Source organism: Camelus ferus, chromosome 27 (genome assembly GCF_009834535.1).
Source record: "Camelus ferus isolate YT-003-E chromosome 27, BCGSAC_Cfer_1.0, whole genome shotgun sequence".
Taxonomy (NCBI): Eukaryota; Metazoa; Chordata; class Mammalia; order Artiodactyla; family Camelidae; genus Camelus; species Camelus ferus.
Window position 1 is genome coordinate 10,933,817 of NC_045722.1, and position 26,066 is coordinate 10,959,882.

At 44.5% G+C, this 26,066-nt stretch overlaps 1 protein-coding gene across 3 annotated transcripts in view; it reads left to right on the forward strand.

The window, feature by feature from the left end:
- CRTC3 (CREB regulated transcription coactivator 3) overlaps positions 1-26,066 on the forward strand; it is an 87,776-nt gene that overhangs the window by 38,961 nt on the left and 22,749 nt on the right. For 2 of the 3 annotated variants that reach the window (XM_032469346.1, XM_032469345.1), the window contains exons 3-7: positions 7,925-8,044; positions 15,261-15,322; positions 16,638-16,700; positions 18,852-18,952; positions 25,677-25,712. In XM_032469346.1, the coding sequence (XP_032325237.1) occupies positions 7,925-8,044; positions 15,261-15,322; positions 16,638-16,700; positions 18,852-18,952; positions 25,677-25,712 (382 nt within the window). Of the gene's footprint in view, positions 1-6,865; positions 6,986-7,924; positions 8,045-15,260; positions 15,323-16,637; positions 16,701-18,851; positions 18,953-25,676; positions 25,713-26,066 lie in introns of all 3 variants that reach the window. The other variant, XM_014565968.2, reaches the window with a different exon arrangement.

The following is a 26,066-nucleotide window of genomic DNA, read 5'->3' on the forward strand; positions in this document are numbered from 1 at the left end:
CTAGAAAAAGAGTGACATACCTTCCAAGGCTTGGGGTCTACATTAACCTCTGCCATGCCTGTGCCCATCCCTGAGGATTTGAAGTTGAAATTCTTTTTATCATGGAAAATTTAACTATCCACAAAAAGAGAAAGAATAGAAAAATAGGCCCCCATACAGCCATCACCAGTTTCAATAATTATCAACATTTATCATTTAAACTAATTGATCCTGCATCCAGAAGGAGTTTTGTATCCCCAGTCTGGATATATTTGTTTGTTTATAAATTATGTGTACATACCCCTGTACTGTTATATCATTTACACAAAGAATAGAAACCTTAGTGGAAACAGAGCTTCTAATATCTTCTTTACACTCTGAACAGAGCCTGTAGACCCCCAGAGGGGCACACGCTCTGCTTTGAATCCTAATTATTTAGAAACATAATAATTCACCAAGCGTGTGTTGGAACGCACTGTCACAGACACTGTGTGGGTGCTGAGGCAGGGAGATGCTGGAGGCAGGATGACGGTCTCAGTGCTCACAGTGCACTAGACCAACAGAATGTCACACCAGCCTCTCCAGGTGAGACACCTGCGCGAGCCCTGCCTGGGGCATCGGCCTCTTCCTGAACAGGAGCCCCGCCGTGAGCCCTAGGCCCTTGCACTCTGGGCATGTTTTATGCTTTGCTGCTATTTCTTATTTTGACAGATTATTTTACTTGGCCCTCTGAGATCATTTTGACTGCTTTGATATTTTTTGTATTTGGACACTTGCTGCCTTAAAAAGCAAACTGTTTTGTCTCTCCCATTTTTTAGAATAATCTTTTAGCTTAGGTTATCTTATTAATTTTTCTTCCCTTTTACCTTTCATTTAAAAATAAGGATGAGGAAGGGACAACACAGGGGACACAGATATGGTGACAGGCCAGGTCTCGGGTTGGAAGGTCGGGTGCCAGTGCCTTCTCTGGCATCTGCTCTGCTCCTCGTGGCTTCTGCTCATCCTCACAGCAGGACTCATTTGGTGCTTTGGAGAAGACTGGGTCCCAGATTCAGTTGGCAAAAAAGGCATAGTCTCCATGTTAAAAATAAAATAAAAATAAGCCACTCAGGTGATGCAGGCGCCCTGAGGGACACAGTTCCCTGTAAGACTGGAGGAAGACTAGCCCAAAGATAGTGTAGCACTGTCAACTGCTGGGAGGAATGCCTGAACTCGAGGTCTTGCCCTCTGACGTGGCTGAGCACCTGCTTTGCCCAGGTTCCAACACCGCAGAGAGCAAAGGAAGATGCCGGGGAGCTGCAGTCAGGGAGGGCTGGCGGGGCCCTGGCAGGTCTGACCCTAGAGATTCGTAAAGTATTTTGAATTTCTCGTTAAGTATTTTGTTTTGTTTTTTTTTTTTTGGATGGTTGTATAATAGAGTCTCTAACCAAGCTATGAAATCCTTTTTACTCTGCTCATTTTATAAGGTAGAATTAAAATGCTCCATTTAACCCCAAGGCAGTGAATCAATAGCCTCTTCTTTGTTCTGGGCCCTTCTTCCCGGTCCCTCCCCACCTCACGAGAACCAAAGGAGGCACTGGCTGTGGCTGGAATGATCTCCAGCTAGCTTCCCAGGAGTGGCACAGTTATCCCTTTGTTAGACTTGCCCTTTTTAAAAGCGGGGACCTTTCCACTCTAGCCTGCGTGTAAGTGAAAAGCCCTGCAAGCTCAAGGAACCTGCCCTACTTCCTGCCCTTGTTAAGCCTCCACTCTTCGCTCCAGAGGAATTTATTCAATACTGGAGCCAGTCTTTCATGCATTTACCAAGAACTAAAGAAGTAAACTAAAGAAGCGCTCAGGGCATTGTGGGCAGGCAGGAGGTCCTGCAGTGCAGTGATGAGAAGTGTGAGCTCAGGGCAGGTGTTAACTCAGCCCATCTAATAGTACCTTTTCGACCTGTTAAGCTTCCAGTCCCCTGTTCCCACCTGAGCTCCACGGCGGGGGAGGGAAACAGATGGAAGCTCAAACAGGTAGAGGAGTTGAGAATTATTGAGGTGGCATTTTACTTCTATAGGAGGAAGCATGAGATGGTCAATTAACAGCCTTGGGGCTTGTAGCTAACCTTCTGTAAAATATTAAGTTAGACACCTACTCCAAGTGAGACTACTGGATCCTGTATCAAGCTGTAGGTGTGCTGTTTATATTATAAGACAACCAGATACTTTAGCAGGGCGATTATCATTTAATTAAATCTTAGATCTTCAGTAGGTTTATGGGAACATAATAAAATTTTATCTGGAAAATTTCTGGAAAGCCTTCTTTACTTTTCTCGTGTTTGTCAGCAAAAGTCCACTTACAATCTCAAAAATAGCTGATTTTATGCGGCGACTCAGCAAAGGAGGCAAAATGGTGTGGTGAAGAGAACACCAAGTGAGGCTCAGACTCCCGAGTTCAGGTTGCCAGGCTGCCGATAGCTGTGTGACTGTGAGAAAATCACTTCATCTTTCTGGATCCTGGTTTCTCGTCTGTAGAGGGGAAGCACGGAGCTGGTTCCACTGTGGTCCGCAGTCCTTTCACTTTTATTTGCGCAGCTCACTCTGAGAAGCCGGTGGTCCCTGTTCCCTTCTGTTGCCCATCCCCGCCTTATTTTCGCCTGCCATGGGCTGAAAGACGAGGTGGCCCAGTTTATGAGGCTGCTGTAAGGCATGGTGGAGAACCTGGGGGGCCCCCTTCCCAGTACTCCCCTCGAGGACTCTGTTTTGTTGTTTAGAGTCTCTCTTTGCTTTGGTTCACTGCTGAGATGGGTGAGGTAGTCCATCAATGACCCCTCGTTCAGGCTAGCACATTGTTCTCATACCATAAAATTATGGTGACATTACATCCAGTGTAATGCCTTTGCAGCATGGAAGATTCCTACCATAAGTATTTCTAGTATTGACAGTGGGATTCCAGAAAACTCTTTGTTGCTCTTACAGGAATTTTATCATTTTTTTCTTGATTTTTAGTCATCATAATGTCTACAGATGAAGCTGTTGAGAGTTACTATATATATTCTTAGTCATAAAACATATAGCATGTTTACGTTTAATAATGATAATCTCCTTGAGTTGACAATAAGCAACTCTCCAATTCTCAGACTTCAGTTCATTTCATGGCTACACGTGGGCTTAGTAGGAATCTGCTTGTGGTTTATTAGTCATGTGAGAAAGATCTGCGGTTTCTCATTAACCACAAACCTAATGATATGCCAACAGTGTGGTATATCTGCTTAAAGAATGAATGCAAATATAGGTCACACTGACAGATCAGTAGTCCCCTAATTAAAGGAAATAATCTTCCCCCAGGAAAGGTAAGGAAATTCAGCTGCAGTGTTCAGCCATTCATCCAGGGTGCAGCTCTCAGAGGTGATGGGAGGTGGTGGCAGATGGGGCTATGCGTAAAGATGCCTGCATGAGGTCTCGGTCCCTGGGGGTGTGCTCTGAGAGTGTGGTCCTTTCTACCATTAGCCTGGAAATCCACAGCTCTGCTTATTTTGGAAGATTCACATCTCCTGATCCATCTCAGAAATAGTTCTGCCAGCAGCATTAGCTGCGTCACCTTCACCCCGTCAGCCACCCTAATATCTGCAAACCTGAACCAATTAGCCATCCATGTTGTTTCAGAAACAGTCAGGAGCATGCAGTCCTGCAAGGTGGGCAGAGCCTGGGTCTGGGGTTCTCTGCAAGTGGACATCCAGTTTTCAGCAGTTCCTTGAACCGCTTTGGATTTGCCTCCTCCCACCAAAGCCCAACTACAGAAACTAAGCAAGACTGTGGCTGTCTGCTTGCCAACCCAGGGACCACTCTTACTTTGGCCTTGTGGCCCTTTGCTGTTGAGGTCCGTGGAGCCTTGTGTTTGGGCTGTACTCCACCCAATCTACCCTCTCTCAGATTTGGAGACCTAAGCCCAGAATCCACCTTTCTTCTGCCTTGAGTTACCACTCGGTCTTTTCTCTGTGTGTTTGGCCCCTGGCAGCTAGGTCACAATGTGGGACGGACTTCGGTAGCCCAGCCCTTCGCTGCTAAGGTTCCTGTTGAGCCTCCTGGTGCTAAACCTCACTGTCAGGCTGTTGTCACTGGCACCCTGCAGTATCTCAGGCTGCCTCCGAGACCCTGCTGTTCCCTGCTGTTCCCAGGGTGCCATTCCCATCTGCTTTCTCGTGCCCAGAGGCCTGCAGTAAGACCTTTGCTGGCCCAGGCCCAGAAGAGATTATTGGACCTCCTCTATGTGTATTTCAGAATGAAAACTATTAAGCCATCCTAAATAAACAAACAAGGAGATAAGGAAATCCAGCTACATTCTGATTTTTCCCACAATGAATACTTTGAACATTATTGAACATTCTCAGTCTTTCTCTTCTGTGTTGCCCTTTTCTTGTTTGTGTCCTAGAATGTACTCGGTCTACCTGTGGGCAGTCAGTCAGTCCAGCACCGGGTCCCAGACATCTGTGTGGAGGAGCTTTTGTACACGGGTGCATAGGAGCCCTCTCTTCTCCACTGAGTGTCTGGGTCCCACATTCCCAAACAGGGTGGTGCTTGTCAGAGCCTGAGCCTGAGGCCCTCCTCAGAACATGCAGGACCTTTTGACTTTACATCTCCCTTGTTGCTCTTCTTGAAAAAGAGGACTCTCCATCTCACTGCTGTCTGTCTCTCTGCCATCACTGCTGTATTAGTCAGCTTTGCTACAGTAACAACCAATCCAAAAACTCTGGGATTTTCAGCAAACATTTATGTTTCACTCGTGTTGCCTGCTGCGGCTCCCCTCCTTGCATCTTCCCCGCTACAGTGGAGGCTGAAGGAGCATCCCCACTGGACATGGCATTCTCATGGCAGAGGGAAGAGTATGAGAGCTCCTGGGTAGACAAGATGTATATCACGCCTGCTCGTTGGCAAAAGCAGGTCACAAGACCCTGCCAACCATTTTCAGCATCTTTTCAGCCATTCATCCCATGCAGCATCTTTCAGTGGTGACATGGAATGGGCAACAGATGGGTTGATCTAGGGAGATCTAGGTGCTTAGGGGAGCCTGTGGGAGGGTCAGAATGCTGCAGAAGTCCCTGGTGGTGATGCCACACCTGCTGTCCACAGGAGGGCCCTGCAGGGTGGCCTCGCCTTCAGCAGGATGCTTCACAGTGTCCCACCACCTGGCCTCCTTCCTCCTTCCAGTGCCTAGTGCACTGGTCTGCAGAACCCCACCGGCTGGGTGGCTTCAACAACAGAAATTTATTTTCTCACAGTTCTGGATGCTGGAAAGTTCAAAATCAAGGTGTTGATAGTGTTGGGTTCTGACCGCCTTCTTCCTGTGTCTTCACGTGGCCTTTCATCTGTGTGCATGTACTACTGGTATCTCTTCCTCTTCTTCTAAGGACACCAGTCCTCTAGAGCCTACCTTATGACCTCACTTAACCTTAATTACTTCCTTAAAGGCCCCATCTCCGAATGCAGTCACCTTGGGGGTTAGGGCTTCAACCCATGAATTTTGGGAAACACAATGCAGTCCATAACACCCGGTATCCTTGGGATAAGGCAGCTTTCACATACACAGTCTAATTTTGTTTTCTCAACAAGCCTGTGAGGAGGTTATCAGATCATCATTTTCACTTTATAGATAAGGAAGATGAAGTAACTTGTTAGTTAGTGGAGGATTCTGGACTGAAACAGTTTCTTTGACTCTAAATCACATGTTCTTTGAACTGTGACGTGGAATATTCTCCTTAAGAACATTAGAAATGAAATAACTATATATGGACTAAATTAATAACTAGGAAGGTTACATAATATATGGAAGATTGTTTACAAAATACAAAGATTGTTTATAAAGTTTTAAGTATAAAAAATAGATCACAGAAATATATGTGCTCTGTGAGCACAGCCATGTAAAAAGTATGACTGAAGCTTAAAAAGGAACAGAAAAAAATGAAGTAACTTGGCCTTCAGGGTGGTAGGGTTTTGTTTCTTTTTTGTATTAAAGTTGACCTAAAGAATTCATTTATAAATAACAGAATTTTAACTCCCAGAAATCAAGAGTTTGGAAGTTGGTGGGGACAGGAAAATTGTGTGTCCGTTTGTCCCTAGCTCTTCGGGGCCCAGAGACTTAGGATAACTACCAAACACCATAGTGTTTAATAGACTCCTTCACTGTGAAACTCCTCCAGTCCCAGCTTCTCTGATTGAACTGCTGTAGCTCACTTGATGAGCCAGGCAGTTCGCTGTGAACTGAGAGGGCTGAAGCCAAATATCATTTGGAAGAGGATCAGCGACTGCAGGGGCCGAGCGTTGAAGCTGTGCCCCGGGGAAGAGAATATCCAATGTAAGCAGAGATTATCCCCCCAAAACTGAGTCCAGGTAGTCCTGGAGGGCCTGGGCCAGTGAGGGTTAACGCAGAAGGGGCAAGTGTAAGTAGAAAATACGGGTGTCATGGGAAGCCTGGAAGACATTCCAAGAGCTTTCCACTTTTTGGAACCCTTTCTAAAGACCCTCAGCGCCACCTCTGTAGGCTGGCCCCCGGGAGCCCAGTCTGGCAGTGCTCTAAGACTCCTAGATGAAAATGTCGTGTTTTCGAGTACATTTAACGTTACTGTGGTGAATGTTGATTATATTACCAGAGAGTCCTCCCTTTTCTTTTATCCAGGAACAAAGTCATCTGTCTCTTAAAATTATGTCTATCATATAAACAGGTTCCGATAAGGTGTGCTGTCCCCTTGATTAACGAAGGTGTCTCAGTTGGTCACTCCTAGGATAGTGTGTGTGCTCTCTTATCTGAGGTTAGCACCCAGCTTACCTGTTACAGGGATGTTTTTCTTCCAGGCTCACAGGTTGTTCCTCACTAAGATCTCTCTCTGTCTCTCTCTCTCTCTTTTTTTTTTTAGGAGTTAATAGATCTGGATTGTGAAAATAGATTAGAATTCTTCAACTAAATTAGCCCAGACATTTTATCAGCCCATTCAGGAGAAATAGGAGTAATTCTCAAGTCCAATATGACAAAATCCGTAAGTTTAACAGAGAAAAATTAGTGATCAATTCTTAGCTAAAAGGAGCTCCCCCATAAAGACATAGTCTGTCTAGGGATTCCTTTCATAGTAAGCTAGCTATTTGACATATGATTCAACTTACATAAAAGAAAACCTATTTTTATATGTTTCACAAATACCTCTGGCATCAGATTGTATACACATTGCCCCATTCTGTGAAATATAATTTTCCAGCCTAGGATTTGGTCTTTGACCATCAAAAAGATTGCTTTTCATGATGCCAATCTCAAAAATGTTAAGAATGTGCCCCAAGCCTCCCTTAACAAAGGACTTTGGATTCTACTCAAATGTCTAACATAGTAAGTCAGTGAAGTGATCTGGTGTCCTACCTGCAGGGAGCAGCCACTCTCGATTTCAGCCTCTTTTGCCATGTGGGAATTTGGGCCGAGATGTTCAGATTTTTCACGAGAAGCCCCAGACCTGAATTTTTAAACAATGCTGATTCGATAAAAAATGTAAAAAGACATTGTGCAGAGTAGCTAGTCCACAGTCTGTGGGTATCCCATTTTAATTCTGGTTGCTGGATCTGTGTTTCTGCAGGTGGACACTATGGTGCCCAGTTTGTTTCTGTCTTAAGTATACCTCTCTCACATGTCACGTGTCCCTCCTAGTTTCCAGATTTGGTGTATGAATCCGTAGTCCCCTAATTGTGACAACTTTTAATATATCACTCTTTCAGCTTGCATCTTCATACCTTAAAGACCATTTTAAGTTATTCTGTAACTATGTAGAAACAGCCCCATGTGCTGCAGTCTATTAACCTCGACTCAAGTCACAGTGAGGGACACCAGTAAAATTTTTAAGTCAGTCTTGTCATCTGTTGTTGTCAGCTGTTGTTCTTGAGGGTGAGTGGCGATGTCATGGTCACAGGCCAACTCTTCTTCCTTCCCTCTGCAGCCGTCGTTCCACCCAGCGGACAGCGTGCGAGGAACCCGCCACCACGGGCTGGTGGAGAGGCCGTCCCGGACGCGCTTCCACCCCCTCCACCGACGGTCTGGGGACAAGCCAGGACGACAGATATCCTTTCTCATCATCAGAGGAGACGATAAGTTTTGAAATGTTTGAGAAGTTTTCAGGTTTTATCTTCTCTGCGATTCCCTTTTGGCCTCAAAATCTTCATTTTATCTGATGAACAGAGAAAACAAAAATGAGCAGGAAACCAGAAACATCTCTGCATCACAAATTTGGAAGGATCATTGTAGGTGTTTATGAAAGTGTCAATCAAGTTCACTTTAATGAAGTAAGTGCACATAAGAAACATGTAAGTCAGCCTCATTGCAAGGCCTTTGCAGCATTTTCTTCAGAAATCAGCAAAGTCAGAGTTGACTTTGAATCAGGTTAGAAAGATTTAGTCTAGCTAAAACAGACATACAGATATGTGATTTATTTTTATTTCTGTTGACCCACTGAACTGCTGTTAGAACTTACAGAAGGAATTTTATATGATTTTCTATTTATGGAGTCTCAAACTCAGTAAGTGACAGCTAAAATATGAAGCTGGTATTTGGGAAAATTCTTATATGGTGATATGTACTCACACCAAGTCCTATGCTGTTACGTAGGACTAAAACAGGAGACTGAGTTCATCTGACAATTTTATTTATCAGGCCAGAGTAGGGGGTGCTGCCGAGCATCCAGCATTGTGCTCAGGGTGTTTAGAAAGAGACCTGAGCCAGATTTGGTGAGAGAGGGCACAGAATAAGTGTGCCGGGAGAGCCTGCGCCCCCCACTTCACTCTTCTCACCCACAGGGGTGGAAAAGACCAGAAAGGCAGGGTGAGTCTGACTGCAGAGCTGAATTCCTGGCAGTGATGGTAGAGTTGGCTTCGCCAGCCTAGAAACCAGGAAGCGGGGGAAGGGCACTCATGTTTACTGAGCACCTATCCGTTCCAGGCCCTGTGCTAGGCAATTCAATGTCATTTAGTCCTCAAAACTCAGTGAGCAGTTGACTTTTTTAACCCCCATTTTCCCCTGAGGAAACTGCGTATCAAAGTAACTTGCCCAAAATTCCACTGCTGAGGTAGGAGGGGCCCAGAGTCAGCCCAGGTCAAGCTGGGCCCCTTCCTCTCTGCAGTGCTCAGCTGTTCCCAGGACCATGCTCCAGAGAAACCCGTGGGAGCTGTGGGGACACAGAGGAAACCACTGCTTTTCTTGCCCTCAAGCTTCTTGCAGTCTTCCAGTAATTTGAAGTGAGGATAATGACCCCAACGAATGTTTATTTCTCCCCTCTTCTGCCCCCCAGGAACACACTACATTTGGTCCATCAAGATACCCTGACTTCTGATTTTGTATATTGTGTGGCCATTATCAGGGGACATGAAAACAATAACTGATTTTTCCAGTTCCTTTCTGGGAGGTGAGAATTCTACCGTTAAACCACCGATGTATCCCTCAAATTCCTTTCTGGAATGTGCAGAACTTTAAGAATGTAAAAAGGAGAGGAGAATAGAGGCAGTTCTTCAGCGAATTCACACACATGTGGGTGGAGCAGTAAATCAAACCATTGTCTAAATTGCTCGGAATTTTCAAGCAAAAGACTTTGAGTGTTGTTCGCTTGATGTAACATTACATCTTTTTCTGTTGTCTCAATTCCCTCTTTCTCTTGTAGGTGTTCTCTCTAAATATTATAATACATATAGATACATTTACAGCTTTCTCAGATCCTTTTTGCATCAAGTATAGTCTAAATATATACATAGAGTCATAGCTTTTTTAACCAAGGAATACCTAGAAGAGGAGGAAATTGAAGAAAAGCAATAGAGAAGAATGTTCATTCACCTAAAAACAGTTTGAGTATCTGTTAGCATCAGGCATCATTCAGATACTGCAGGCATACTGGCAAACATGATATGGTCCCTGCCCTCAAGTCACTGTCATCCAGTGGGAGAGGCAGCTGGGCAAGCACGTGGTCGCAGCACAGTGCGGGGAGCTGTAGTTGAGGTGGCTCAGGGGCTCGGCAGGGACAGCCTGAACCAGTCTTGTGGGGGCGTAGAAGGCATCCTGGGAGAAAATCTGAGGCTTGAAGGGTAGGTTATAAGTAAGGTGATAATGTACATCTTTATTCAACAGATGTGCACAGAGCCCCTCTCTGCACCAGGTACTGTTCTCAGCGCTGGGGACTCAGTGGTGAATAAGACAGGCATGTCCTTGCCTTCTTGAGTTTACAGTTCTTTGGGAGATGACAGACAGCAAACAGTTTAAAAAATGATGAAGGAAAATAATTTCAAGTGGTTGTAAGTGATATCCAAAGAGGAAGACAGCTGCAGAGGGAATGTTTCAGGCAGAGGGACGGACTTGGGCGAAGTGTAGGAAGGCGCTACTCCGCCATGTGCTCAGGGGGCCCCGTCTCTCCTCAGTAGTAAGTCACAGGGTGTGGCTGGACCCTGTGAGATCAGCAGCAGAGCAGATCAACTCCTAAGCGGAGGAGAAGCAAGAACCAAGTTCCTATACAGAGCAGTTAAAGTTATTCATCAGACAGTACAAGACTGATCATAGACCATGAGACGTCTCTCCATACACTCTTCTCAAGCACCGAACTGGGGCCCTGGGGCTTTAGCATAGGCCTGCCCATTAACAAACAGCAAGTCTCTTTTGAGGAATCCAGGGACCCCTAAATCCTAGTAAGATATAAAAGTGGGATGATTTTCTGTTGCAGATATTGGTATATTCAGGAGAACTTGAGGGAAGAGGGCTGCAATTCCGTCTTTCCTTTCCTGGCCTGCATTCATATGATTTTGAAATAATTCACTTAAAATGGTTGCCTTTCACACTGGTCTATTACTCCCTCATGAAGTTTTATCTTTTAAAAGTATTAACACTGGTTTGAATCTTTGTTAGAACAAAAAGAAGAAATGTGTTCAGAATTCTCTTCTTCCAGCTGTTCCTTGGCTTGGGTGTTATTTTAGAACAGGCACACTGGCTTAGACAAGGGTTCAGTCCTATGATACGGATAAATGATCTCAAATAAAGTGAACATTGTTTGACAGTGTGGGCAGCCGCACTCCACAGAGCCTGTGGCACAAGGGCATTCCTTCTGCGGTGGGCGGCCGCCCCCACATAGAAGGCCAGTGCGGTGGGCTCTGCTGTTGGCATGAGTGGCCACCACAAGCAGAGACCAGGGCACTGCCCAGGTGGGCTCTGGCCTGGGGCCGCACTCAGGGCAGAGGAGAGGCACTGCCTGGTCCCCGGCTGGGGGCCAGGGCTTGAGAACTCAGAGTAGAAGCTCTCCCGCCTCCCTGCAGGCAGCCCTTCTCACCCCTCCCTCCTCAAGGGCAGCAGAATGTGTACCCCAAACACCGTCTTGCTGAATTTCTCAACTGTTAACATACATTTACAGCAAATGTAATATTATCTCAGATCTGTGGGTAAGACACACTGATGAATCATAGAAAATGTCTTCTTCTAAAAGAGATGTGTTTTTAGAAAGAAAGACAAATGTTTAGAGATTTCCCCCAATTTATATTCCCAACAAGGCTTGAGAGTATACTGTGTCCTGAAATCTAGTGTGAACAGTCATCAAGAGATGCCTTAAGACCCACGAAAGTTAGGAATGGCTCTCCTCTTTGGAATAGGTCTTGCTTTGAAACTTTTCACACAATGAAATGAAAATTATAGAACATTGGTTTATAGAGCATGTTTATTTGAAATGCATGGCCTATTATGTTTGAGAAACACTGAACTCTCTGTCACTTCTTGGAGCCTCACAGTTGACATTAAGGCTCTGAGAAGCCCTATAGTTAAGAAACTTCTCATCTTTAACCCGGGATTTCCAAAAATTTATTTGATCAAAAAACCCAATTTTCATCTAAACACCCATTAGAGATTTCCATCTCAAAGTTCATGGAAATAGTGGTTTTTAGAGTGGTAAGGGGGAAATATTCAGACTTCAAAATTCCACATGCCACCTATTTGTCACTGATATGCTGAAAGAAATAAGATGTTCTGATACACATAAGAACTCAAGAATGATTCCACTCATTATGCCAACTCCCTTCATGTTTGACTTTAAGATATATTCTAGTAGGACATAGTAGGAGGTAAGGGGACCAGAGGAAGTAGAGTGATGCTGAAGACATGGTCGAGAAATTAGGGGAGGAACCAAACTGTGACGTTTGTATATATTAAATCCTACCCTGGCACTCGTCTTGGTGGGCGGGTTCTATTAAGTGGACCTGGAGTTCACGTACCCCGCCAGCTGCAGGGGAGATCACGAGCCTGCCCCGCACCCTGTCTCTGGTAGAACCCCGAGTTCCAGAGGGTAGGAGAGAAAACAGTCGGCCTCTAGGCTGCTGTAGGGGGCAGTCCCTGAGCCCTGCCCCAGGTGCCCTTACCACATGGGAACAGAAAGCCAAAAGAATGACCCAGCTGTGCTCACCAGCCACGAGCAGGCAGCACAGGAGAGAGAAGGGTGGAAGCTGCTTGGAGCTTCTGAGGCTCAGTAATCCCACCCACAGGGAAGTGGGCCAGCAGATGTCCTGTCTTATTGATGGAAGGGCTACTCCCCTTCCTTTGGGGACGAGTAGGTGAGCACTTTCCCTCTGATATTCCCCGAGCTGAGAAGGAGTAGGAGTCCCCGTGTCAGAGGACTGAGGCAGGAGCGTGAGGGGAAGGATTTTCCTCTACTGACCCGCGGGGACTTGGGGAGAGAGAGAACAGACTGGGATGACTCTGAGATTTCCAGCTGGAGCCCCTGGGTGGATGGCGCCCTCCACTGAATACGAGGGACTGTAAGAAGATGAGAGGGAAGATGATTAGTTGGGCTTTGAGTAGAATTTGAGGTACTTCTGGTGGAGAGGCTGAGTAGGCATTTGGAAATGTGAACTTGGAGTTCACGAGAACTGTTGGGAGCTGGGGGTATGGATTCAGGAGTGGGACTGTGGGTGATAGTTGGAGCCAAATGTATGTGTGGACCGACCAAGGCGAGCATGGAGGACAGGGGTCAGGGCCTGCTGACAGAGTCTCCAAGGGCGCTCTTCCCAAAGTACCCGGCCTCTCCAGCCTCCTGCCCTGCCCCCACTCTACCTGGTACCCAGTGGTGCTGAGACCCTCTCCCCATCCTGTCCATTTGAGAGCAATGAAAGCAGATGCGAGCAGAGCAGAGAGGCTGTGAGGCCACAGAACTTTGGGACCATTAGGGTTGAAGGCAGGAGAGGAGGAGCTTCAACAGGAGTGCAGAGTGGAATAGATAAAAAGGTCCATTATGACGTGGGATTGTTTTTTGACTTAGGCTTAACTAAGGTGGTAATGGGTGAGGAGCTGGTCTGGCTTGTTAAAAACCTGTCACCTGCGTTGCTCTTCTGTTTGTTTGCTGGCAATTAGCAGGCACTCTGGAAATGTTTGCTGAATTAAATGGTAAATTCAAGTTTACAAATAAGGGTATTTTTCCTGTTTTTATGTTGTTCTTTAGACGTATCAGTGTTGTGGAGTAATTAGTCACCTGAACAAAGTTTTCTGAAATCTTCAGAAGAACAAATAAACCTTTTCGGTGTTTTCCTCTGTTGAGTTTAACTGTAAGCTGCTAACATTAGTGATTCTCTTGATGCCAACAGTTCTTTGGTTTGTAAATATCCATTAAATGAGATGTGATGGTGAGAATTAAGAGAGCTCAGATGTCACATCTTTTAACTTTAGATGCCTTCAGTCTAGCCATATTATAATTTCAGGAATTTACTTCATGTCCGTGTTGTTAATCTACATCAGAAAGGCTACAATGCTAACTTACACCTCAACATTGAAATAACTGATGTTTGATCATTGCATTATTACGACACCACTGCATTCTAACTTGTATCACTTGTCTAGATAATTGGACTTAATGACTTTAAGGGTGGCAGTGCACCAGAAGAAGTGGTGAACTTCTGCTTCATGAAATTCAGCTTTTCTGGACAGAGAGTCATCACACCCTGCAGAAAAGAGAAAGGCTCAGTGCCTCCTCTCTCCGAGGGCCTTCTTATTTCTTTCTCACCTTCTCCTTTCCTGTCTTCTACTGGGCTCTGTTCTAATCCGTACTTTGCAAGCATTAAGCCTAATAGTTAATGTTGGAGAAATATCGGGTCTCTTTTTTGAAAATGTCTGCTTTATTGTACTGACTAAGATTCAGATTAAGAAATAAGGTAGCTAGACATGACACAACTAACACACAGGAAGTGAAGCTGTGATCATAATGCTTCTCCTGGCAAAGGAAATATTTCATTAAGAACTCACTAGTGCCCAAGTTCTACCGGTGCCAGATTCCACCTGCATCATAGTCCCTTCTCATCAAGGCTCCCGTCTCTTCCTGAGCTCTAGCTCATGATGGCTTCTTTTACACAGAGCCACTGAAGATTTTTTTAGCAGGAGAATAATGTTATTTAAAATGTTTTAAGAAGGCTATTCTATGGGTATAATTAACTAAATTAACCAACATGGCTCTGCTGTCCTCAGCATGAGTGGTGTAGCATCACATTTGTCTTTCCGTGCATGTGGAAGATGTGCGAAGGCACACTAAGATGTGCTAAGGCTAGACCCAGGGAAGGATACAGAATTTATGGAACGGGGCCCCTGACAACCCAGGGAAGTTAACATTTCTCCACAAACCTAATGCAGTTCCCTTCTGACGATAAGTAACAGGAACCCTCAACTTGAAGAAAAGGGAATGTATTGGCTGACATCACTAGAAGCCCACAGGCTAGATCTAGGGGCCCGTCCAGTAGCACTGAGACTCTGTCTCTGTGAGGTGCTCCCTCTGAATTGACTTCCAGGGAGAGAAACCCAGATTCACATGGTCCTCAAGCTCACCACCTCCACTGGGGACACTCCTTTTTTCTCCTCAAAAGCACTCTCATTGGTCCTGTTTATATCATGAGCCCATCATCCCTGAACCAATCACTGGGGGATAAGTTGCCTTGACTGGAAATGCTGGGCCTGGGAGCATCCCGTGGGACAGGGAGGGGAATGCCAGGCTTCCCAGGTTTCGGGTTGGGGTGGAGGCAGTTCTTCAAAGTAAAAGATGCTAGGCTGGCAAAAAGAGTAAGAAACACCCCCGATGAACCAAGCAAAGATGGCACTGGTTAGAAGACAGAGAAGTAGACTTTTCCAGAGGAAGCTGGTAAGAGAATGCGTGGAGGAAGAGCTGTCTGATGCAGCGATAAAGATAAGGACCCACAACTCAGTTGTTTTAACGCCCCACGATTCCAGCTTCTTACTTCTGCATCAGCTTTCCATTCATTTTATTTTTCCTTTATTAAAAACTCTACTTTGATGGTGGTACTTTTGGAGCTAATTACGCCTCACAGCCTCTGGATGAGAGTTGGCCCAGGTAAGCAAGCCATGTTTCCAAAGGTATGATGGGCATGTGCTATTTTTGGACGGTTTCACTTTATTTTACCCATCCTGAATGTTGTTTTAGAAATCTCTAATCTAAAGCACAGACTCTTGTTTTCTCTTGTAAAAGTGAAGTTCTTTCTATGCATAATCATATGCTTATATAAGAGTCTAAAATTAAGTTATTTAAGTAAATCTAGATCTTCATCTTTAAGACCAAATAGAAACACATTTGGAATACATTTATAAACATAATACTCTGATTTGGTATTCTTATATCTGAATATATGAGGTGTCTTGGCAAGCCACTGAAAGGAACAAAGGCTTTAGTAAGCTCCTAAAGTTGGATTTGATTTAGGGTCTCTTTGAGTATTTTTGTATAGAGAGAATATACACCCCAAAACTGAGTATTTTTGAGAGTGACAGAATATACAGTTAACTGAAAAGATGGCTACATCCAGTGGGTATGTGGTGTCATTTTCAGATCACCTAGTCAGATTTCGGAGGCATTTGAAACCATTTAGCTCTCTGGGTTGAGGTCTACTGTCCGTGCATTCTCTGGGCAAATACTGGCAGCAATTACTGCAGACGATGTATTCAGGACCTGGGAAAGGTTGGTGTGAAGGTGGGTAACAGTTGGCCCCTGCCTCCAATAGGTTTTCAGCTACCCTCAAGAATCTTGAGATCCATGGTTGTAGGATAAACACAGTATTTTATCATAAAAAGATATCTTGAAACAGATTTTAAAAATTTGTATCCAAGAAAAACAGTCTTCTGCACAAGCACGATGATTCGTGAGATTATTGTTTTCATAAACTGGGTTACTGTACCAGTTGTATTCCTCTCAATGGACATCTGCCTGGGAATGCAGCGTCTCTGCATCCGAGCTTGTCAGGGCGCCCTCTCCACACACACGTCCGGAGTAAGACCTCCCATCCCCTGAAGAGGAGTTGGCCATAGATTTGAACTATTTCAAAATATTTTCAAAGGTGCTTGTTTGACCTTTAAAAATGAAAACCAAAACTCTTATATGCCCAGCTAGCTCATCCACTCATCCTGCTCTGGTGGATTTGTGACAGTTTTTGTCATGGAAATCAGAAATCACAAGAGCTGGAGAGATCACTCAGTGTGACCTCGTTTTATAACAATGATGAGCCAAGTGAATGAGGTGGTGCGTTGTGAAGTGACTTTCCTCAGGTCGTGCAGCGGGGTAAGTGGAAGAGCCAGTTCTCAAACCCAAGGCTGGAGGATCTCCTTTGCTCCCTGTGGATTGAACTTCTTTTCTTTTTATGTTGTTCTGTTTTTTAAAGGCAGCAGCCTGCTTGGAAGGAAGAGAAGCACCCTGGGTTCAGGCTAACATCTGCACTTAACAGGTACATGGCTGATTTCCTAGTAGAAATAAACTTTAACGTGGAAGACCAATCAACTTGATTGTCCTGATGTTTTTAATATATCATCCATTTGCCAGAGTGTGTTTATATCAGTTGTGTCCATATGAAGTGTTAAAAAACGAAGATCCAAATCTCCCAGCACGTAATGAATGTCTGCTTGGTATAGTGTAGCTGTATGAGAACGTGAGGTCTGGGTGTGGGACGACGGGGTTTGCCTCTTACTCTGTGACCTTGAACAAGTGACTTAACTTCTCTATGCTTCAGTTTATTCATCTGGAAAGTGGAGATGATAGTACCTATGTGTCAAGGGATGGTTGCAAGAATTAAATAAGATACATAAGAAAGGTGGGAAGCATTAAGTATTCAATAGATGTTAGCTGTTAAATTATCACTTTGGGCCGGACCTCCACAGTAAATTTTCTACATAGGACATTTTTTTCAGTCCTGATACCATCCTATAAGAATGTACATTATTTTCCGTTCTAAGAGGTTAAATGACTTGTCTAAGGCCTCTTAGCTAACATGTGATGGAACTGAGATTTTTTTTAAATTATAGTGCAGAATTTTAACATTCTCAAAAGGGGAAAGATTAATAAGTCCATGTGCCCATCCTTCAGTTTCAGTCCTTATCAGCATTCTGCCAGTCTTGTTTCTTCTCTACCCACCCCCCAACCCCAGTACCTCCCACCCCCATCCCACCACCAGTCAGATAGAGTATTTTACCTGTAAATATCTCTAACAGTAGAAAGCTGATTAGAACCTTTTTAAAAAAACATAACTACGATGCCATTATTACACTTAACAGAATTAACAATAATTCCAAATATTATCTAATACCCAGTCTATATTCAGATTCTCCCAGTTGTCCCTCTGCATCTGACTGATGTTCTCTTGAGTTTCTTTGAATCTGTAAAGGAGCTGGAATCTGAACCCAGGGTGCTCTGACCACAGCGTCCACGCTCTTCCTGTGGCATCGCACAGGTTCTGAACTGCCCCTCCCTTGTCTGAGCACAACACAGCCACGGTGCAGTCAGGCCACATGGCTTAATGGCCGCATGAGGCCATCCCCTGGAACAGACCACAGAAGAAGCATTTTAAGCTAATTTGAAGTCTCTCTCAAGTTCTTTTTATGGCAGACGGTTTGACCCTTGGATGAGATAAGTAAATAATCAGCTCTTGGAGCAGAAGCTGTGTACAAATTGGAGCTGTCTGGGAGAATTTCAGAAATTTGCTATAGTTCAGTGGTTCCCAAACTTTTTGTCTTAAGACTCCCTTGAACCTTAAAACCATTGAAGCCCTCAAACATTGTTTGTTTATGTGGGTATATTTATTGACATTTAGCTATTGATTTTGGAAGTTAAGTTGAGAGATTTCTAGAAGATACTCATTAATGCATTTAGAAATAACAAGAGAAAATAATAAACATGTAATAATGTCAACCGAAATAGTATCTTTTTAAAAGAAGCACAGTTACATTTTCTGAAACGAATTAATTTACTGAGAAGACTGACGTTGTTGTACCTTTTACAAATCCCTGGGAGAAAGCTGTGCTGTCTGCTTGTGCGTTGGGTCTGCAGCGGCATTGCAGCTATGGGTCACATAGCTGCTGGAAAAACCACTGTGCTTACGAAAGAACAAGAGTGAAAGGGCAGAGAACACGTTAGTAGTATTTTGAAAGTTGTCTTGACATTGCATTCTCTCTGAAAGTGTTTGAGCATCCCTGCTTCGGCGGTCCTTCATGTAGGAGGAGTTATTCTCAGACAGGGAAGGTCTAGCGCAGCCACAGAGAATATACTGTCACAGCAATCTTTGGAGTTGCAAGGAAAAATGAGAAGTTTCTTAGAGGAAGCCACGAATCTGAGGTCTGTCTTGTTGAACCAGATCCTTATGCCATCAGCTTCAAAAGATAAGATCATACAAGTACAAATTTCAGTCTTTTGGGTGTGGGCCATCCCCAGAGGCTGTTATTGATGTAAAGGACTTCAGGTAGGTCTAGACCCCTCCTTTTTTGGTTGATTGTAAATCGATTGATCTTGCCTTCTCTCCTGTTGGTAATTTTCAGTGAAGAATATTGCATTTTCACTAAAGAAAAAAAAATGGATTTTCAGCCAGACTCTCTCCTCCCTCTCCTAGGACCAATTCTGATTCTGCTCTTCACACAAGTGCTCTGAGCACCAAGCCCCAAGACCCCTATGGAGGAGGGGGCCCATCGGCCTGGCCTGCCTCATACATGGGTAAGACACACGGGCCAGCTGCCAGCTCTGTGCTGCTCATTCTGTCCTGTAGGCCCAGGAGGAGAAAAGCTGAAACCGCGCCCGCACTTCCCGGGTTCGTGGTCTTCAGAGCAAAGCTCCCAGCAGGGGAATGTGTGTGTTCATAATGAAGTGAAACAGAGCTCCTCTCCTGCCTTCTCCACCGCAGATTCTCTCTTCTTGGCATCTCTTGGCCCTCAAGCTTCCTCCACTCCACACTCTCCAATTTTTAGGCCCTCATTATTTTTGCAGGAACTCATCAAAACTTTCTAATTGATCTCCTTATTTCCAGTCCAGTGTCCTCTCAGTCTAGTTTTACATTGGACTCTCTGAAAGTCCTCTCTTCCCATCCAGGCTCTGGACAAACTGAGAACTCAAACTAGAAGTGCCAGATGGAGGTAAATACTGCCTTTATTCCTGACAAGAGGAAGTGGCTTCTCCCTGTGGGTCCATGCCTATCACGACTGGACCCCAGAAGGAGGCTGGCTCCCGAGTGGCCAGCAGCACTGGCCCAGGGCGGCCCCCAGGGGAGGAGCACGGAGATCAGACCAAGGGGCAGGGCCAAGAGAGAAGGCAGGCTCTTGGAGGGAAGGCGCGCCCCTGGGCAGGGGAAGGGGGAGCCGCACCACCTGCTGGCTTGTTCCCCACTCTTCTGTGGTCACTGTTCCACCACCCTTGGGCAGGGTGAGTAAAAGGGTGGAGAGAGGCCAGAAGTGACCAGGAGTGGGGATGAGATTCATGTCATCTGCTTCCAGAGTGAACCCAAATCTGATCATATTACTGCCTGCTTAAAACCTCACCTCCAGGAGAGTCCAAATCTCTCAGTTTGGAATGACATGAATGCCAGGGTCTGGCCCCCCACCCATCTCTCTCCCTTCTCTCCTTACTCACTAGCCCCTCCCCCAAGTCTTTGAACCCCTTGGGGTTTTATTAATGTTTCATCCTGCTCCCATCTTTTCCTCTCTTAACTTACTCCTGGCTACCTGACCAGCACCCTCAGCTCTGACCCCATGCCTGTGGGGCCACCTTGACCTTTCTCCCTTTGCCGGCCCAGAACTCCCTGTGTCCTTCTAACGTCTCAAAGCTCCTAAATATAGATGGCCGTCTTGGCACCTGTGTCACTTGACCGCTTTTCTCAGGATGTGCTTCTCTGTTGCTCCATGTAGATTTCTGACAATTAGCTTCTTAATGGTCTCACCTGCTGCACAGCGCCTGGCACAGAGGAGCCCTCAGTGATGGAGAAGTGTGGAGAAATTACTCAATGGCTTATGTGCACAGAGCACTCGCTAAAACCACTCTGGTTGCTGACATCTAACCTGCCCATGAAACAAGTCTGATTGACTGAGACACATTCCAAGCCTGCCTTCCTGGGGTTTATAATCTAGTAGGAACAGTTGTCCTGAATTATCCATTCCAATGCAGATCGACTCTTGTCCACAAACAGGGGAATCTTTGGCCAAGATAATACTAGCTTTTCTGGTTTTCTTTACTTTTTAGATAATTTAAAGCCTAAATAGTCTCTGCTCCTTCTGCAGAGAACATTCAATGTCTTATTTCCTTGCATATAGTGGGGATGGGATTTAACAGTCCTTGTATTTGTTGTAATAATGCTGTTTCTGTTCTCTTGGTGCAATTCAGAGATGACTGCATTTACCCAAATGGTTGTTTGCTTGTAAAGTATGAGATCTTTTAGAATCGGTTAGGGCCTCCTAGCCGCCTCCACGCATGGGAATATGAGAATAAAGCTGACAATTATGCTGGAATTGGATAAGGGACCACTGCTCACTGATCAGAAAAGTGGGACATATGGGAAGATGAGTAGTTTAGCTTCTGTATAGGTAGAGATTTAGGAATATACAAGCCTAAAAAAGGCAGAGACTGTTATTAGTGGGGATGCTGGTGAGTGCAGCAAGATCTCGGTCTCCCTGGATTGGAAGGGAACCAGACTGATAGGTTTTTACTCAGAACCCCAAATAAAGAGCTGCATTTCCGCCTCTGCCATTCCTTGATTTGTGTTGCCCTCTATTTAAAGTTTACACTTTTCTGGAAAGGGCCAAAGACCTAGAGAGAACAAGGGAATCGTAGGTAACTTAAGTGAGATTGTGAGGCCTGCATGTAGAGAGAAACAAGTACCTAAAGAAAGTGATTAGTTGAGTGAAATATTTATGCTAAGAGTGAGGTAGCCTTGGAGGGAAGAGGTGAGAAGTGTCAGAAGGTGTGAGTGAGGATGAGTAAGAAAAGCAAAAGAATGTAAATGTTGATCGTAGTAGACAGAGCAATAAGGAAAGCAGGAAGAAAGAAAGAAATCCCAGAGCAGAATTCCCAGGTTGACTTTAGAGTCAGAGTGGGCACTCCTTTTCAAATCAGCAGTGAGAAATTGTTGGGCCCCAATTTCTGACAACTGTGGAAGGTGGACTGACCTCCAGCTTGAAAGTCTGAGCTGGGTGCCTGCTTCTGCACAGTTGCCTTGCAAGTATAGCAGAACTCAGAAACACATCCAAATATGGATGTGTTTACATGGGAAAGCCAGTGTGTTTAAAATATTACTCAAGTCTCCAAGGATGGGAATTATTTCTGGAGAATTATATTTGTTGGTGGGAGCTATTTTAAATAGTTTCATGTATTTTCCCCCTGTAATTCATTAAAGTTTTTCATTTTCTTTCCTTTTGGACTTTAAAAATATCGACTAGCTTTGCAAAAAGGTATTTCTTATTATGGGACCAACCAAATAAAGTAAAGATTTAAAAAGTGATGGGAAAATATAATTGAAGCCCAGAATTAGGCTCCATAGGAGAAGCAATAACTGTTCTTTCCCTTGGAATCTTTCCTGAGCGTAATGATGTAGCCTCAGTTAATGTTCCCACTTGTTTTGTTTTTTTTTTTTTTTTTGTAAGCAGATGATGAGGGAGCATCTGCTCATATCTTAACTACATAAGCAATAGACTGTGATACATTTGTGAGCAGAGGTTTGTGTCCCAAGAAAACAAAGCCATTAGTCTGATACATGGTTAGTAATTTTCATAATGGTTATTGAGCTGCACAACAATTAAGCAAACATGGTAAGTAGTTGTAATAAATGATAGAAATAAACTTTTATACAACCAAACAAGATTTTTATAATTCTCTCTTCTTGTTTAATCATCCAGAATTTATAAAGAGAAATATCGATCATTTCCCTGGTAGCATGTGCAGTTTGTCATTTCTCACACACACGCACACATGCACACACACACGTGCAGAGATGGGTAAGCATGAGACCACTGTGACACTTGCCCTGTCCCATAGTCTAGGACTGTCCCTAACTCTCCTCTACTCATCATCCAGTGAATGGAGGAGGGGCTGGGTGGCCCCTGTCCTTTCAGGGAGCAGTCTAGAGCTGAAGGCAGGAGAGGGCATGCTAGTTGCCTTCTTTGCACCTGCAGCTGGAGCCGTTGATGCTGAGTATTCCCAGCCTTGAGAACTATGACCCTGAGCTCCTCCCTGGGAAAGAGGCGTTCCTTGGACTTCAGTAACCTTTCCATAGGCAGTACCTTTGACTAGCATAGTTAAGAAGGCTTAAAATGCAAATAACCCTGAAATAAGCAAGCCTGTTCATGACCCTGGTTGAACAGAGAGGAGGGAGACAGGGTTGGCAAAAGCATCCCAGATCTAGAGAGGGGCAAGAGTGTCACCCAGTTGGCAGGAAGGCCCAGATGGGGAGGCTGAAGCACCAAAGGCTTCTTAAAGGACACACTCCAGTTACGGAACCTGCCTCTTGCCTCTGCCTCTATTCAGCAAATCAAGACCGTGCTAGGAGTTACTTTAGATTCGTCGGGCACAGGAGTAGGGAGCGGGAACACGGTCTTGGTTACACTTAGGAGGTCAGCCCTCAGTGGCTCTGAGACCTCAAGGTTTCTTGGAACATAGATTCAGCCCTGGTCATTGCTGTCCCATCCCCTGGGGCACTGATATGAGTTTCCTCTGTTTCTAGATATCCAGTCACAATTCGTTCCTTTTTATTTTTATCCCTTTATTTATAGTTGAATCATATGATATTTTTTATCCAGTAGTGAAAGTCCAGGCTTGGACATTTTGGTTATACATTGAGTTGGTGCTAACATACCAGTTATTGCTACCACCATGCTTCTGGTTACCTAAACTCCAAACCTGGGATTCTCATTCCCATACCACTCACACCCGCTCGGTAGCCAAGTCCTGTTCATTCTGTCCCTGCAGCGTATCTCAGATCTGCCACCTCTCTTCTGTCCTTACTGCCAGAAAATACCCTACTTCTTTCCTTCTTGCCTGGACTATTAGAGTGATGTTCCACTTCGTCTCCCTGCCTCTAGGCTTTCTCCTCTCAATCCATCTCTCACTCTGCTGCAGAAACAGTCTCTCTAAAGCTTAGCTGGGAGGAGGGGTGAGGTAGAGCTCAGTGGTAGAATGCATCCTGGGTTCAATCCCCAGTGCCTCCATTAAAATAAATAAATAAACATAATTACCCTCCCCCACCAAGAAAAACCTTAAAGTTTGGCTGTAGTCATGTCACTTCTCTAACCGAAACCTTCTATTCTCTACCTCACGCCAAATTACTGGCAGATGCCTTCAATCCAGCCTCATCTCCCATTCCTCCCATCTTGAGCTCCAGCCCAACTACACCATTCTCCACCCAGCTGTGCCCTCCCCCTTCCTTTCCACCCCTACCCTCGACCCCCTCTTCCTCTTCCTCCTCCTGTCTTTACACTGGGGCTGTCTTCCTCCTCACTCCTGAGTGTCTGAATCCCTCTAGGTGCAGCAAGGTAGGCATTCTGAAGGCACAGAGGTCAGAAGCCTAGTCCTGAAACTTCCTGGCAGTGTGATGTTGGGGGTGATAATAGCGCCTGCCTCATTGAGTTGCTGAGTAAGTGCCTGGCACATAGCGAGCCAGCAATACCACTGTTATTATCATCATCCTCATCGTTGTCCTTCAGTGCCTAACCCAGGTGCCACCTCCTCCATGAAGCCTTCCTTCTGTTCCAGCCTGACAGAGAGGGTGACACTAAAGGGATATTATGTGGGATGTCTGCACACCACTCAGGTGGTTCCACAAGGTAGCCCTCAGTTGAGTCCTCAAGTTCCAGGGACGGGTCAGCCTTGCTAATTAAATTGAAAACTGACCTTACTATTTAAACCCAGAGTGACTGGTGCCTTGATAATGAAGAGATGCTTCAGCATTGCCGTGTAAAACTCGGTTCTTTATCTGTAATAGAATAGTCACTTTTTAGTGATCTGAATGGTCTTTCCCAGTGTGAGGGTCCCAGGGACACCAGAATATGAATCAGAAGCTTCTCTCCTCCTGTTGGTAGTGCTGACTGTAGAGCAGCACACCGTTTGTCTCTCTGCACCTCGCCTCCCAGTGTTCTGTTCACGCTGCCTTTCTTCAGGTGTGTGCGATCAGGGTGACGCCACAGCCTCGTCCAGGCCTCTCAAAGGGACTATCTGCAGGAAAGTCCTCTGAGTGATTATTAAAAATGTAGATTCCTGGGCCCACCCCCACAGCTTCTAAATGAAAATCTGTGAGGTTTGGGCCCATGAGTATGCCTCCTAGCAAGCTTGCCCAGGTGGTCTTTATGTGCACTGAATAAAGTTCTCAGTCACTAACTTGGATTCTTTTCCCATGGGCCTGGGAGAAACTGTCTGTATGAGCATGCTTAATTTTTCATTTTTGTGCTCCTGGGGACTCTCAATATTGCCCAGCTGCTGGGCTCCGCTAACATTTTGTATCTTCCAGCTGATACAGACTTTGCTTCCATGTTCTATCTTCTCACCTATGCCTATTTATTGCCTGGCCACACCTAGCACAGGGATTTAAATGTGTTGAATGAATGATTATTAAACATTTAGTTTAAATTTTATAGACTAGTCAGGTTAACTTATAGATTAAGCTTATCCAGAAACATACTTAAACCTGAAGTAAGCTATATTTAAAGGCTTAGAGCTTAAAAATTTGTCCTGATTTTATACCGAAAACTCATTTGTTATATACTTGATTGCTCCAAGGAGAATGCTAACATATAACATTCTTGGCACAATTTTTTGCTTTTAGCTTGGACCAACAGGGTATATTGTACTTGTCATCTGCAATATATTTTATGGATTAAAAATACTTTGTTCAGTCAGAATTTATCCCCAGTCAAAATTTTAAAACTTCATGTATAGCTATCACATATACTATTCAAATTGACTGAGACTCCAGATAAGTTTCCTTTTAAAATGACTTGACTGTAAGAAATATAAATACAACATATAGCATGGAACTTCCAATTTGTTCCTCTAGACATTCATGGTGAGTGTGAAACAGTGATATAGACTTTTTGAGTTACGTCCCCTTCCTTCCATGACAAAGCATTTGGAGGAGAGTTTCTATCTGTGTACTTCATTACTCTACGATTTGAATAGAGGTTCTCAGACTTTGTAAATTGTTCTTTCAGGACAAAGACTATAAAAAAATTTAAGACTGAGATAACTTTAAAAGAAAAAGAAGTAGATAGCAACCAACTTTAGACATAAATTAGCAATATCGATTTTAAGTTTAGTGTAAGTGCTAACACACTCTAGAAGAACATCCACGTGCCAAAATTGCCTTGGGATTTTCAAAATTCTATTTTGAATCAGAAAGAGTTACTAATCCGTGAATGCAAATGAAAGCATCGTATAAAAGTGGGTTTTTTTTTTCCTTTCCCACTAGGTTTCTGTGATGGTGAGAACGATGTACATGGGGAAGGTATGAATTGATTTCGCCTACCTGTGCTGAGTTGGGTACTGACTGTAATATACATAACCTTCTTTCAACATCTGAACTAATTAATACTCACGTTTTCAGGACTTCCCCAAGTGCTGACAACTGCTGATTGGTTTCCTTTCCTGAGATGCTCTATAAAATTAGGGCTAGCCATGATAAAGGCCACGAGAAAGGAAATGTGTGGTTAGATTACAAAGGCTTCTTATCATCTGAGTCCCCACAGTCCCACAGTCACAAGGTTGTGCAAGAGGGCAAAATTTGTATCACGTGAAAATATTAATGAATCAGTCACTTAAACCATTAGTTGTTCCAATGTCCTGCCTTCCTCAGCTGTCT